This window comes from Nycticebus coucang, chromosome 19, assembly GCF_027406575.1.
Source record: "Nycticebus coucang isolate mNycCou1 chromosome 19, mNycCou1.pri, whole genome shotgun sequence".
NCBI lineage: Eukaryota > Metazoa > Chordata > Mammalia > Primates > Lorisidae > Nycticebus > Nycticebus coucang.
The window spans coordinates 64273814-64288122 of record NC_069798.1 but is presented as its reverse complement, the minus strand read 5'-3'; the positions used below and the strand labels follow the sequence as shown (position 1 = coordinate 64288122).

Genomic DNA, 14309 nt, shown 5'->3' with positions numbered 1-14309 from the left:
ACATAACACAAAAGTAACCACTCAAAAGTATATGATCCAGTGGTTGATTAGTAAATTCATGATGTTCTACAACTACCATCTTTATCAAATCTCGAAAGTTTCATCATCCCCCACGAAGACTCCATCCCTTAAATAGTCAATCCCCATTCCCTCCTTCTGACAGCCATAAGCCACCACCAATCTGCTTTCCATCTCTACAGATTTACATATTTGCATATTTCAAAGAAAGGGAATCCTAAAATATGTGACCTTTTGTGTCTGCCTTCTTTCACTTAGTCTAATGTTTTCAAGGTTCATTTGTGTTGTGCGACAAACCAGTACTTCCTTCCTCTTTCAGGCTGAAATATATTCAATTGAAAGAATATATCACTATTTGTTTACCTATTCACCTGTTGGTGGACATTGAGTGGTTTCCACCTTCTGGCTCTTGTGAACAACAATGCTATGAACCTTGATGTACAGTGTTTGTTTAAGGACACATTTTCAATTCTTTGGGGTGTATACCTAGGAGTGGAACTGCTGGATCACATGGCAATCTGTTTAACTTCTTGAGGAATGGGCAGCTATACCAATCTCCAGTTTCCATTTCCATTAGCCACACACAAGGCTCTAATTTCTCCACAGCCTCCCTGACACCATTTCTTTCCCACCTTTGTTGATAGCCAATCCAGTGGATATAAAGTGACTTCTCATTGCGGTCTTTGTCTGTGCTTCTCTAATGGCTAATCACATTGAGCATCTTTTGAAGTGTTTCTATATCTTTGGAGAAACATCTATTCAAATAACCAGCCTATTTTTAAGTTGGGTTGTTTCTTTTTGTTGCTGAAATGTCAGAGTTCTTTATGTATCATTGATACTAGACCCTACTCAGATATATGTATGATTTATGAATATTTTCTCCCATTCTGTTCTCACCACCAAAGCAAATGCTTAAAGTCAGCAAGAGGCAGAGATGGAAGGAAGGACCTGCCCGTGGCTGTCCTCGATGGGTGGAGCCTCTTCCCCCCCCCCACCTCCCCAGCCTCTGTGCTCCTTTCCCAAGGCCGTCAGCCCTCAAGCTCACCTCTCAGTGACAACTACCTGGGTCTTCCCATCTGAAACCCGGAACACTACCTCCCTTTTCCCACCCCACTTCTCTGCTTTATTTTTCTTCATGCACTTACCATCTTTAATTTACTATATATTTTATTACTTTAGTTTAGTTTCTGCCTCCTCCTTGGAGAATGTAAGTTCTGTGATGGTAAGAATTTTTTTTTTAAATATGTTATTTATCCCTGTTGTCTAAAGCAGAGTTTGACACAGAGAACTTACCCAGTTAATGCTCGCTGAATGAATGAATGACTTTGTAGAAAATGAAACCTTGAAAATAAGCTATTTCCCCGAGAGAGAAGTAACTCAAATCTGCCCATCTTCATACTCTAACAAACCTACCTTTGAAGCTAAGACCTTTTTCCTGTGTTCATACTTCAGAAAAAGAAGACATGACTGATAATATCTGAGAGGACGGAAACAGTGCATCGTGCTGGGCCTCTGCCTGAACATTACAAAAATTAATTTTTTTATAGACCAGCCTTTCAATCAATTTCTGGAGATGGGTTATCTTGCTTTCCTTTTGGCTATTCTTCATGCATACAAAGGTAAAGATAATCTTTATGTCTTCATTTTTAAAATTTGCTCTCATGGTATGACATATTCAGAATTCATAATGCTTAGTGGTTTAGATCATTTCTCACTTGCTCAGAAAAACTAAAAATTACAATTGCCAATTGTCAGTAGTGTAAAGCTTTTTAGACTAAGGTAGCAACTGTCAGCCTTTATCATGATTTCAATTTACAATCTTGCTGGGTCTTAGGAAGCCGGTGGTATTTATTTGGTGTCTCTGTCATTAAGTCTAACGGAATTAATGTGATGTTGTGTATTTCAGCTCTGAGTGAAGAGATATTTTGGGACACCACTGTTAGACTGGCTGAGAATATGACTCTAGAATGCGTGTATCCATCTGCAGACACCTTAACACAGATGGAGTGGTTCAAGGTCACTTCAGTGGAGAAAGAGGCTATAGCTATTTTCAGCCCTACTCACGGTGTGGTCATCAGAACGCCCTACGCTGACAGGGTGTCCTTTGTGAATTCCTCGATGGCCCCCAATGATATCAGCCTTTCTTTTCATAATGTCTCCGAAGCTGATGTTGGCTACTATTCCTGCTTCCTTCATACTTTCCCACAGGGAACTTGGCAAAAGGTGATTCAGGTGGTTCAGTCAGGTAAGGGCAAGTTTCATTTTCATTTTTATCCACCTACAGTATTTGATTCTATAAAGCCCAAGTCGAAGCTACAGAATATCTTATATGTTGGTTTCCAGTTCCATTTCTGGGTACTATGATACCATTGGTTCAGAGGGGGTAATACTGTGAGTCAATTTCACTTTTTCTTAATGTGTTATAATTCCTGAGCAGATGTCTCACAAATGTGCATGTAGTGGGGGAAAGCACAGGTTTTATGATGTCTTAATGATAAATTGAGCCTGCATTAAACTGATGTTGGCAACATATGGGTTCAGAAGCCACATCCCTCCCAGTGAAGCTGTGACATTCCTTTAGCCAGGCACTCAGCACTAACTTCAACCCTCCAGACGTTCAGGGTCCTTCCTTCAGCATTTGAATCCTGAACAAAGATCAAACACTGGCTCCATCTTCCATCTCATCCAAGGTTAGCTAGAGAAGATACTTTTTTCAGGAATTGCTAGCTGTCATGTTGGAAATAATCTGATGATTTCTTTAGTGCATTTTCTGCCAGTGATTGATGGTGGTTTGGTCCTTCCAGTAATGGCCACGTGGAGCGGATATGGTGTACTGGAAAAACTTGGGTTTCAGAGCCACTACTTTCCATGTAGCCTGTGTTAGATGCTCGATTCTTCCAAATCTCATGTTCTTAAATAGTAAATTGAGTTAGTAATACCCTTCTATCTGATGAATGGTTTAGGAATAATGTATTTAGAGGACTTGGCTGATGGTAGTCAGAGAATGATCAGTTTTTTCTTCTCTATCATTATTTCCTATCGTTTTGACACAAAATAACTAATGCGAAATTTTTAGATATCACTGACAGTCGAAAGAAGATAATATTGTGTGTTTTTTGTCTGGTGTCTCTCATTTCAAGGAGAACATTATATGACATCTGAATAGTGCTTTATTTTTAAGGAACTCATATGCTAAAAGAACAATTCTAGTATTTTTGTGAGTAACATCAAATGGTTGAGGGGAAGGGAAATCTCTGTGTGTTTAGTTTTCGTTTTCTTTTTAGGTGTAGCTAAACTCAACAATAATTTTGTGCATATGGCTGAGGCTCATAGAGTGTCAATTAGTAAAACAGCTTTAGTTAAATGCTTATTTATTAAAGACTCAGGTTCTCATTTCCTGTTGTGTTCAGGCATTGGTTAAATGCTGTTTGCAAGTTGTTAGCGTATAGTTCACTTTTGACCAGTCACGCAAGTGATGGAGAGAATTAGAAAGTGTTTTAAAAACAGAATGAGCCATTTGATACCACCAAGGCTAGAGCCAGCTGGGCTGACCCTCCCTGCCGTGTGCTGTGAGCCTTGGCAGTTTGTGTCGTAGATTAGGTCAAAGGGCAAACAGTTGAAAACAGGTAGCTCAACCTTTTCTGCAAGTTTAGAATAGAAGATGGAGCTAAAACTAAGAGAGAACTAAAAGCTGGTTGCCACCCCAAGGTGGGATTTTTAGCATCATGTATGACTAGTTTAAGAAATATTTTCTATTTTTATCAACCAGATTTATTGCTCCTCCTATTTTTGAGGTTAGGGAAACAGAGTTCTCTCTCATCGTGGGGCTTTTAAAAAACACTGATGAGATTTTTGAGCCAAAAGGGGTGCCTGGCTCTGCAGCTTACTTAGTTCTTTGCGATAGTATCCTTAATCATGTTTGGTTGCTGCTGTTTTTGGTCACTTATATTTTTAAAGAACTGATCTCTGTGATGGGCCTGTTAGAGTGTCTACTCTAGTTTAGGATTTGAAGGGCTGTGTTTTTTTGAACTAAGAATAATAATGAGCTTAAAAATGTCAGTTGTGTTTGAAGATTAACCTTAAAGATGGTTAATTTTTCCTTAGGCACTTTATTAACAACATACCAGAGTCTGTTAAATATTGTGTTTTTATAAAACATAGAGGGTGAGTTGACAATCTTATTTAATGATTTTTAAAAATCAGACTTGGAATCCAGAAATCCTAATCTGCATAATAGATTGAACTTGAAGAGGATGACATAGGTGACAGTGTTGGGGATGGGAATGCCTGGGGGGCCCAAAAGGATGAGCCTGTGGCTGTTGCACCTGCTGCCAGTGCTCATCCCCTTGGGCGTTCAGTCTGGACAAGCAGGTGAGATGTCTCATTCTGGATACCTGGTACTGCTAATACAGAATTACTTAGAAATATGTGTTGGCTTCAGAATAGGCATTTTTTCATTAGCAACTAATTTAGAGGGTGGTAAAAATGAGCACATTGATTTTTACCTACTTTGTGGGAAAATATGCTGAGAGGACTTGTAAGGCAATGTTTTAAAGGCAGACCTTTCATGGCCGAGAGTGTGGGGTCGTGGAGAAAGCTGTTGCCACCAGTTAAGTCTCTGGCCTTTCCAGGCAGTTAAAGCAAATATAGTTTTACTATGGAAATTCTCCCCCAAATGGGTAGAAACTGAAAACACCCTGCTGCCTACATTTTCCAGGGTGCTATGCTGTGTGAAGCAACTGAATGCCATCTCATTTAATTCTTACAAAATGCTGTGGGGAGGTAATATTTTCCCGCACACAAGAGAAGACGCCAAGATTCAGGGTTGTTAAGTAACTGGCCCAAAGTCACTGAGATGTCAAGTTACAGTGCCAGGCCGAGCCCAGTCAATGAGTCTGAAGTACTAGAAATGAGATGAAGGAGACCTTGACTCCACCCAGTGAAGCAGGAAAAACTTGCTCTGGACCTTGAAGAGTAGGAGGGAAATTTTTTAAGATAGATTGGGGCAAGGGAAGGAGAGAAGATGAGGAGGGAAGGGCGTCGTAGGAGGGTGATGGTGTGAAGAAGGGTGCGGTGGAAGTGTGAAGTTCATGCAGGGGACAGAGAATGGCCTCTCTGACGAGGGCACTGGGCTTGCATGGGCTGTGGTTCTTACATTGGTCTATGAGACTCTTCACTCCCACAGAGGTAGCCTTAGACGTGGCCTCAGGGGTGAGGAAGAAAGACACTGCAAGGGCTCCTCATATGATCCTGTGGGGTCTCAGGTAAGGCTTCAGTATAGTAGCTTTTATGTTCAAAGAATCTGTAGTCCCCCAGGGCAGCAGAATATTAGAGACAAACCTAGGAATTTAGTATAGTCCTGATCTTGATGTGCCTAGCGGAGTTTAAACTTCAATCTGTCATGTGGACCATGGAACATCTTGGAACATTTTTAAGAGAGAAACACAATAAATAAGTTTTTATTTCTTTCACCACTTGGAAGATTAAACTAGCTGTGGTCTTACAGGAAGGGAAGAGTTTAAGGGCAGGGTGAACGAATAAGTTTCCGTAGGTTGGAACACTTACACACTGCAGCAGACCTGTAAATTGGTAGCTGTTATTTTAGTCTGATAAACAGAACCAATGGGGTCAATGTGCATATATGGAGAGATTTATTATAAGGAATTGGCTCAGGCAATTATGGAGCCTGCAAAGTCCAAATCCTCAGTGTGGGTAATAGGCTGGAGACCCAGAGATCGGATGGTGCACTTGATGTCCAAAGGCATCTACTAAACAGCAGTCCTCAACTGGCAGGTTGCGACCTACAGGAACTGTGTTAAAGGGCTATGGTATTCGGAAGGTTGAGAACCACTATACTAAAGAATTCCCTTCTATTCAGGGAGGTTGGAATTTTTTGTTTTTTCAGGCCCTTCAACTGACTAGATGAGACCCACTTACTTTATGGAAAACAACTGCTTACTCAAAATTTACCAATTTAAATGTTGATTTTATCCACAAACACCATCCAACTTGACACATAAAATTAATTGTTACACTTGTTTTAGAGAAATAACGTGACATTAGCTAAAGAACCCCAAATCTCATGATCCAATAATTTCACTCTGTTTGATATCCCAGAGATTGCTCATGTACAGGAAATATTCCTGACAATGTTTATAGCAACAATGATTCCAATAACAAAATATTGGTCACAACCCAAATACCCATCAAGAACAGAATGGACAAATCCTTTGAGGTCTATTCATACACTAGGATACCTGCCTCTCTAAAAATGAATGAGTTATTACTGTGTTCACCAGCAGCTACGGACCTCAGGAACATCATCTGGAACAGAAAAGAGCACGTTACAAAAGAAATAGGTGGGGTAGGATTCCTTTCCTTGGAAAGTTAAGAAATGTTATTTATAGATACTAACCTGGTAAAACTTAAAAGAAAAGGAAAGTTCTGTAATATGGGCAGGTGGGGGATAGAACAGAATTAGGAAGGACTACAAGAATCTTCAAACTTCATGATTGAGATGACTTTCTTATATAGGGGTTTTATTTCTTATTTGTCTCAAAATACTTAAAAAATTTTTTTGGCTTATCTACTGATTTCTATTAAAATGCTGAAAAGAGATACAATTGCAATTTTAGAGCAATTCAAAGATAATTTTCTAAATTAAGGATGAGAGCTTCATTCTGATTTGAAAGGGGGGTCAGCTTGAGGGCATCTTCAACAATGAATCCAAATTTTTATAATCCAGACACTGAAAAATGGTGATTTCATTTAAAAACGTGAGAAATTAGGAGGCAGATTTGGCTTAGAAGAGAGGATAGAAGTCTGCTTCAGGTGTATTGAGTTATAAAATAGCCTTTGAATACTGAAATTATGGAACAGCCAACCAGAAGAAAGGTCGGGATCAAAGACACCCATTCTGAACAGATCTGAATAATCTCTCAGCTGTATGTGAACAAGATAGTTAACTTAGAAAGTGCTAACAGGTAGGGGCAGGAGTTGATGGTCTGGGCAGATGGTTGTGTTGCAGTGGGTGAGGCATTTGTGTTAAAGGATAAAGAGAGCACAGGGAAGAGGGGAGAGGGAGGCACAGAATAGGTGAATCTGTGCAGGAGCAGAAGACAAGTTGGATCATGTGTACCTGGAGGGCTGTGTGTCCCACTGCACACATTTAGGGGTGTCACATGTTCTCTGACTTGGTGATCTTCCATATTCCAGTCCCCTCATCTCAACCTGGCACAGAGAAGTTACTCCATTTTTTTTTTTTTATTGTTTGGGATTCATTGAGGGTAGAAGGAATTCGGTTACACTGACTGCATTTGTTAAGTAAATTCCCTGTTATAATTGTGTCTCGCCCCCAAGAGGTGTGTCATACGTGACCCCCCAACCTCCTCTCTCCTCCCCTCTCCCTACTCTCTCATCCCCCTACCCCCCACTACGTATTAGCTCATCTACTGGCTTCATATCAGAATTGAGTACATTGGATTCTTGCTTCTCCATTCTTGTGATGCTTTACTAAGAAGAATGTGGTCCACCTCATTCCAAATTAATATAGAAGCTGTAAACTCTCCATCTCTTTTAATGGCTGAATAGTCTTCCATGGATTTGACCACCCATTTGTTCCTCAATTTTTTTCTTGAAAGGTTCCGATTTCTCCTGATGGGAGGAGGGCCCTGTGTGTCATCCGTGCTGGTTCCTAGAGAGCCCTCACCTATACGCCCTTCTGGTCAGGTGTTTGCTGCCCAGGCTCCCAGCGGCTGACAGGGCAGCTGACTTCTCCATGTGTTCTCCAGACGTGCTGCTCGTCAGTAACAATGGAGAGGTTCCTGCAACATCAAGGGCTCCAGAATTGACAGTCGTTCTGAGGAATCCCATAATGAAAGGGATTCTCAAGATCTTGTTGGCATATATGCCAGCTGGGGCCAGTGAGGCCAACATTTTTTTCTAATGATGGGGTGATTGCCATTATGTCAATCTGATTTAAAGCTGAGAGGAGGAAATGTTCCCAGTGATCAGGCTTGTATAAACGGGTGTGCTGATTTGCAGGAGCTGAATCCTCTTAGTCATTAATTCACTTATCAGGTCTTTGCGGAGAACCTGGTTTTAGGTGATGTTCAGGGGTTCAGAAGCTAGAAAGGCATGGACCTTAACTCTAAATGATATGCAGAGTGTTAGGGGAGATAAAAGTTGTATATCACGGATTATATTTTGAAGCAAAAAGCAGTAAGTGCTATTCTAATCCAGAGGATAGAATTTACTTTTAACTAGGAATTTCAGAATAGAGCCCCTGACAAAATGAAATTTGAACTTACCCTCAAAGGAGGCAAGTCAGAATATTTGGGCATGGACATTTGTGGAACACCCTTTCAGGAGAATTGCTTTAGAGAACTACACAGAAAATAGCCAGCCTTGGTTCTTGTTTAATCTATTTTGGAAGATAATTTTCATTTTTTAAAAAATGCTCTAACAGTAGCAACACATAGGATTGATAAATAAGTTAACACAGTTTATTGTGGTTTATAATTGGCTTACATGTTAACCAACTGCTTCAAAAGGCCTAAGAAGCCAGAAAAACATAGTTTAGAATCTATCTGAAGACATTCACACCATTCAGTTCACCTTTTGCTTTGTACATCCCAAATTCAAAAGGAAGGAAGAAAACATACAAGAATGACACTTTCACGTTAGTGACAGGTGAAAGTGATGGGGGGTGGGGAGACTTGGACGGCAAGGCTTTCACCTGTCAGAGGAAATTCCAGACAGGGTTAAGAAGGCCACAGATAACGAGCCTTTCTCCTGTTTCAAAGCTCACCTGTCCACGCCAGCTTGTTTCGTCCTCATGTGGATTCTTTCAGCTTTCCTCCTCACATGTATCTCCATCACTATTAATTTTTTGTAAAGTGAGATAGAGAAATAAGAAAAAAACTGTTTCAAATCTACTGTTTAAAAAAATGAAGCCATGAACTCTCCAGGCTCATTTTAGGAAGGTCAGAAATAAGTCATAAAAGTTTTATTTATGTATCCTTGTGTGTTTATCCACAGGCGTGCACACACATACACACGTGACTACAACGTCGTTCTGTAAAATATTCCATTCCAGCAGTTTTTCATTTAAAGAAAATGATGTTACACAGTACCTATAAGAAACAGTCAATGGTTGAAGCAGAAACATTTTAAAGGTTTAGAAATCTCACTCCTTAATGAAATAAAGTAGTATATAAAGAAGGCAGATGATAAAAAAACATTTTAAGACTCTTGGAAAGCAAAATTACGGTCACTGCATCTCTCAAGGGGGGAGAAAATGGGAATCTGAGAGTGGGATAGCTGTCAGAACCGCTGCCACGGTGGCTTTGATGGACTCGCTTTCCCTTTGTGAGGGGCAGGCTGGGAAGCACACGTCAGCCTGGGACTCACCCCTCAGCCTTTGGAATAAAGCTTTTAATACAAAAATTGTTTAAAAAGAGAAAAATTTAAAAACCTCTCTAACAAGACAATACTAGGTGTCTACATGCAGTCGAACTCAAAAAGTGAATGGCTGATAAATATGAATTAATGCAGGAGCGCAGGTATAAACTTGGGAGAGTGATATTGTCTGTCTATCTCTGCTTAGGTCTCTCCCCACCTGCTCCACCTGCCTAGATGCTCTGGACTCGCTCTTTTACCTGAATTAGCTACAGCAACATCCAGAGGGAAACTTTTACTTCAGCCATGTTCAAAAATGCACACAGGCAGCCGAGACCAGGGGTTGAAGGGGCTGCACTTTTTGAAGGCAACTGTTCTGTTTACACGCACTCTTTCCCTCCTTTTAGTTGCTATTTTTATTTCCAAAATGATCGATTGTAGGGTAGGCACATACTTAGCTGACTTACTAGAGAACGGCCCACTGTGGATGCTTAGGAGTGAGAACTCTCCCCCAGCCCTGGAGGTTCTTCTAGTCTGGCTGGAGACAGTTCAGGTCTCAGTTTTCTGTCCTTTCCTGGTCAGTGTTGAGGACAACTCACACCTCTTCATCTCTCTTCGCCACAGCTTCTCTTTACCCAGCCCCGAAAGAGGCTGTCAACCACAACAGGGATGCGCTTCCTCTTCACAGCGGGTGTTGGTGGCGTGTGGGTGCCAAGGGTTGGGTGGGGATTGTGGCTTCGTTATGACTAAGAGCTGGCATCCTACAACCTTCCGTGCCCATCCCAATAGCTGTGGAACATGTTCAGCCCCCTGGACTGTCCAAGCTTCTGTGATCTTTAAAAAAATTCCTCCTATCAAAGGTTGAAAGCTGCAGAGAGCGGGGCTGCTTTCCTGAACTTGCTCTCAGAAACTTCACCGTAGGATGAGTGGGTGGGTGTGAGTGACCTTCAAAGAAACTGCACAGGAATTTACCCATAAGATCACGTTACTGACTGAAAGTAAGATTATGGTTTGCTTTTTATATCAATGCTGGATTTTGGATGTTCAAACAGAAAAGGAAAGAAATAACTGAAGGTAGGGCGGCGCCTGTGGCTCAAGGAGTAGGGCACCAGTTCCATATGCCAGAGGTGGCGGGTTCAAACCCAGCCCCGGCCAAAAAAAAAAAAAACAAAGAAAGAACTGAAGGAAGGAGAAACAGACAGAGCTGTCCTCTTGCAGAGCTCCGTTTACCCCAGCTTGGGCTCCTCTGTGGCTTTCTCTCTGAGTAGACGCTGGCCTGTGCCAGTTTATTCAGCATCAATAAAAGGGCTTGGTTTCTCACTTATGCTTTTTGTTGTTGGTTTTTGTTCAAGTTCATTTGTACTGGGCAGGGAGGTCACAGGCAGGATGGCTTTTTCTTTCCTTTGAGAAAATGATAGGAGACTATTTCTGAAGCCTTTTACGATTTTGAAACTGTTAAGAATTTCAAGACCATCAAGTTGATCCTTCAGAGATCAATGCAAAATTATTCCCGCAGGCAACAGCCCTTCTACTTACTCCTGAATAGTTTTAATTAAATAACTCAGTTGATGGGGCTCCTGGCCTTTCCCTTGAGAGATTATTCACAATCCAATAAATCTCAGTATGAGAAAATTTTTCCTGACTTCAGCTATTTAACTAACTTACATTAAAAAAAAAAAAGTCTTCTTTGTAATCTGTCTCCAGGGAAAGGCTCGCGTTTCATAGATTATTGATACAAGAAGGTTTCTAAGGATGGAGACGCAATATGCAGTATTCACATTTACTTGAAGTAGCTGCCTGGAGCTGATGACCTGAGTGGGGTGGTGACGATGGCCAGTAAGAATGAATCTGAGCGTGAATTCTGTGGGCACAGTTTGCCAGCAGAATAATTAAGAAATTTAACATTCTCATTTCAGCAGACTAGATCTTATGAATGTATTTGTCCCATTTCTCGGCAGGCTATATGAAATTCTATGTTGCTAACACTGACATTTCTAGAATTGCATAGTGTGTGGGCGTGGTATATGCACAGCGTGTCCTGTGCATGGATAAGGGGACGTCCTTGGTGACATGTAAATAACCCAACACTATAGAAAAATGTGGTAGCTAAAATTTAATAGCTTAGTACACACTAGTAGTGAGTGTATTTATTTCTGTTTTAAAACTGGATACTGTAATTGGGTGTATACCATTTTTCATCTGACAAACAGCTGGGGAACTCAATCTTTGTCTCTGAGACAGAGTTCAGCCATGGTAACACATTCCCCAAGTGAGACCATTTTTTGGTCCCATTAGCTTACGACATCACATTTCTCAAAATATGTTTGTATTATGTTTCTTTTTTTATTATTTTTCAAGAAGCATAATTGTTCATTTAAATGAAATTAAAAAATCTTTATTTTACAAGGCTTATAACTCCTTCTCTCTATTTTTCTTAAATCTCAGAAATGATTCTTAAAACAGTGAACATTTTAATAAGATATAAACGTGTCAAACCATGACACAGGGTTTGAGTTTTTATTCTTTTTTTTTTTTTTTTTTTGAGTTTTTATTCTTAACACGGTATGTTCTGTTTTCAGTGAAAATAGCAGAATTGAACCAAGGGGAAAATTGTTGAAAATCTTGTGGCTCAAATGACCCTGTGAGGTATTCAAGTCTGTTTTATTGGATGGATGCTGATAAGAGTAAATTAAAAATGGGTATAAACCTTTTCAAAATCTGTTGAATAGACATTTACTGTTCGTGGTGACACCCAATTTCTAAACAGCGGGGAGAATGGGAAGAAGCCAGTTGGAGAGGGGGATACGGCTTTGGGGTCATCTCGGTATGGAAAGTGGAGAAAGAAGTTTGGAAACGTAAAGTAGTTGTGCCCTTTGGCTTTCCTTTGCTGTGTGGTGTGTCTGCGCTGGAGAGCCCAGGCTGCTTTGTGCTTGGGTGTGCACTAGGTGAACCCATGATAGCGCACTCCCGGTTTTCCAGACGTGGCAGTAAGACTTACTGGCTTTAATCTCACGACCCCTCCAGAGTTTCCCTCTGCAAGGGCACCCATTGAAAAAATATTTGTTCTGAAGCGTGTTGGCCACTCACACACACCAGAAGTGCGGTTATTTTGTCAAACAGGTGGTCTTGTGGCACCTGCCCAGCAAGGTGAGTGGAGGTTTCCTATTCCTGGAGAGAACATTTTCTTCAGTTCATGAGTGAAGTCAAGGGTTTATCATTTCCTTAAAAGAATGTGTGTCACCTATATGCTAACATGGTTCTAATGGAAAAGTTGGGAAGTCTGTATTAATAGTTTCCTTCGTACAGGTGGAACCAAACGATTCCTCCAGCATCCTCGTCACTCTCCTTATTCACAGTGTTTGCTGTGGATCCTACTTTCAAAAGCTCTCCAGTTTCTCTCACTCTCTTTCTCTCTTTGATGTATTGAGGAACTTTTTGGCATTTATTCTGGAGTCTTTTGCAAGTTAATTTTCAAATACTCTTTAGGCCTCACTACTTATTTGTACCTCTGGGCTTTATAATTCTCCCCGGTTGAATGGCCTTTAAATTTTTTGGCAAGACTATCATCCCACTGTCACCCTTGACTTTGCCTGTTCAGCCATAAGGGGTTTTATTTTAAGTACCTAACCCTCTAGAGCCATTAGATTTCCCCTGGACTTTCAAAAATATGTTTGTCAGTAGTCTTGAGGTTTCTTTGGGATTTTTACTTTTTCAACTATATCTTTTATTTTTTAAAACCAGAATATTTGCATTTTATTGTAGTTTCCATTTGCAATGATGCAAAAATTTCCAATGAACTTTTTTGACTTTGTCTTTCTAGTCAGAATTGCCTTTAGTCGTTTGATCATAGTGGTGCTTCAAGGCACACACTATACTAATCTATTCCATTCCACAGTGCAATAGAAATTTTAATATATTTTTGTTTCTGTGGATTCAAGAACTAGTCATATGTGCAATCCAAAGGAAGTGGGTCCACAGGTGGAATCCCAGGTAGAATGGAGATGATGTAATCATCTGTCAGCCCTTACTGGTTTAATTTTCCAGTCTGCCCCATGTTGCATAATATTTCACCTTAGTGTTATGGTATTGGCTACGTGTCTATGGGATAATACAAGAAGCTACTTTCCATCTTGCAAAATGTCAAGGCTTCTATAACAGTTGTTATCTAGATAGGATTTCTGTGTCAACTGTCCTCTATAAGTGATGTACAATCATATTTTTACTCGATTGATTTTTATTGATTAACCTTTTTCCATCTTAAATCAGATATGTGACTTATATTGAGATTTTCCCTTTTGCAAGTTTCCCACTAATCCACTTATTTTTTTTTAGGCTTCTGGGATTTGTGGAGATAAAGTTGTGAATTTCTGCTGGTCAGTTCTCAGATAGAGAGGCTGATAAGAGACTACACTAGGCAACAGCGAAACAAAACAAAACAAAACAAAACAATTTTGGGTGGCACCTGTGGCTCAAAGGCGTAGGGCGCTGGCCCCATATGCCAGAGGTGGTGGGTTCAAACCCAGCCCTGGCCAAAAACTGAAAAAAAAAAACAGAAAAAAAAAAACAATTTTTTTTTAAAGACCAGAGCTGATGAGGTAAAGCAGAAATAATGGGAGGAGAACTTTGTAGCATTTGGTGCTGAGACCTGAAAAATCCTGTGTTGGGAGGAGGACAGGGTTCCCATCAGGCAGGGCTTCAGTCCTGCTGAGTTAACCCCTGCTGAATCCCCTAGTTTTACCTTCCTCTCCAACATTATATTGTATGTTATTCTGTTTTCATATTTCCCTTTCAAATCTGCTCTCTGTCCGTTTTTGTCTACTCTCATCACCACCCTAAAGCTGTTTGAGGGTGATCATAGGGAAATATGACAAAAACGGCACACTCAAAGTCAG

At 40.5% G+C, this 14309-nt stretch overlaps 1 protein-coding gene across 2 annotated transcripts in view; it reads left to right on the top strand.

Annotated features, from left to right (window-relative positions):
- Positions 1-1530: 1530 nt before the first annotated feature.
- Positions 1531-14309, top strand: part of CD226 (CD226 molecule) — a 61426-nt gene continuing 48647 nt past the window's right edge. For both annotated transcript variants that reach the window (XM_053571607.1, XM_053571606.1), the window contains exons 1-2: positions 1531-1637; positions 1925-2263. In XM_053571607.1, the coding sequence (XP_053427582.1) occupies positions 1592-1637; positions 1925-2263 (385 nt within the window). In that variant the 5' untranslated portion in view covers positions 1531-1591. The remainder of the gene's footprint in view (positions 1638-1924; positions 2264-14309) is intronic.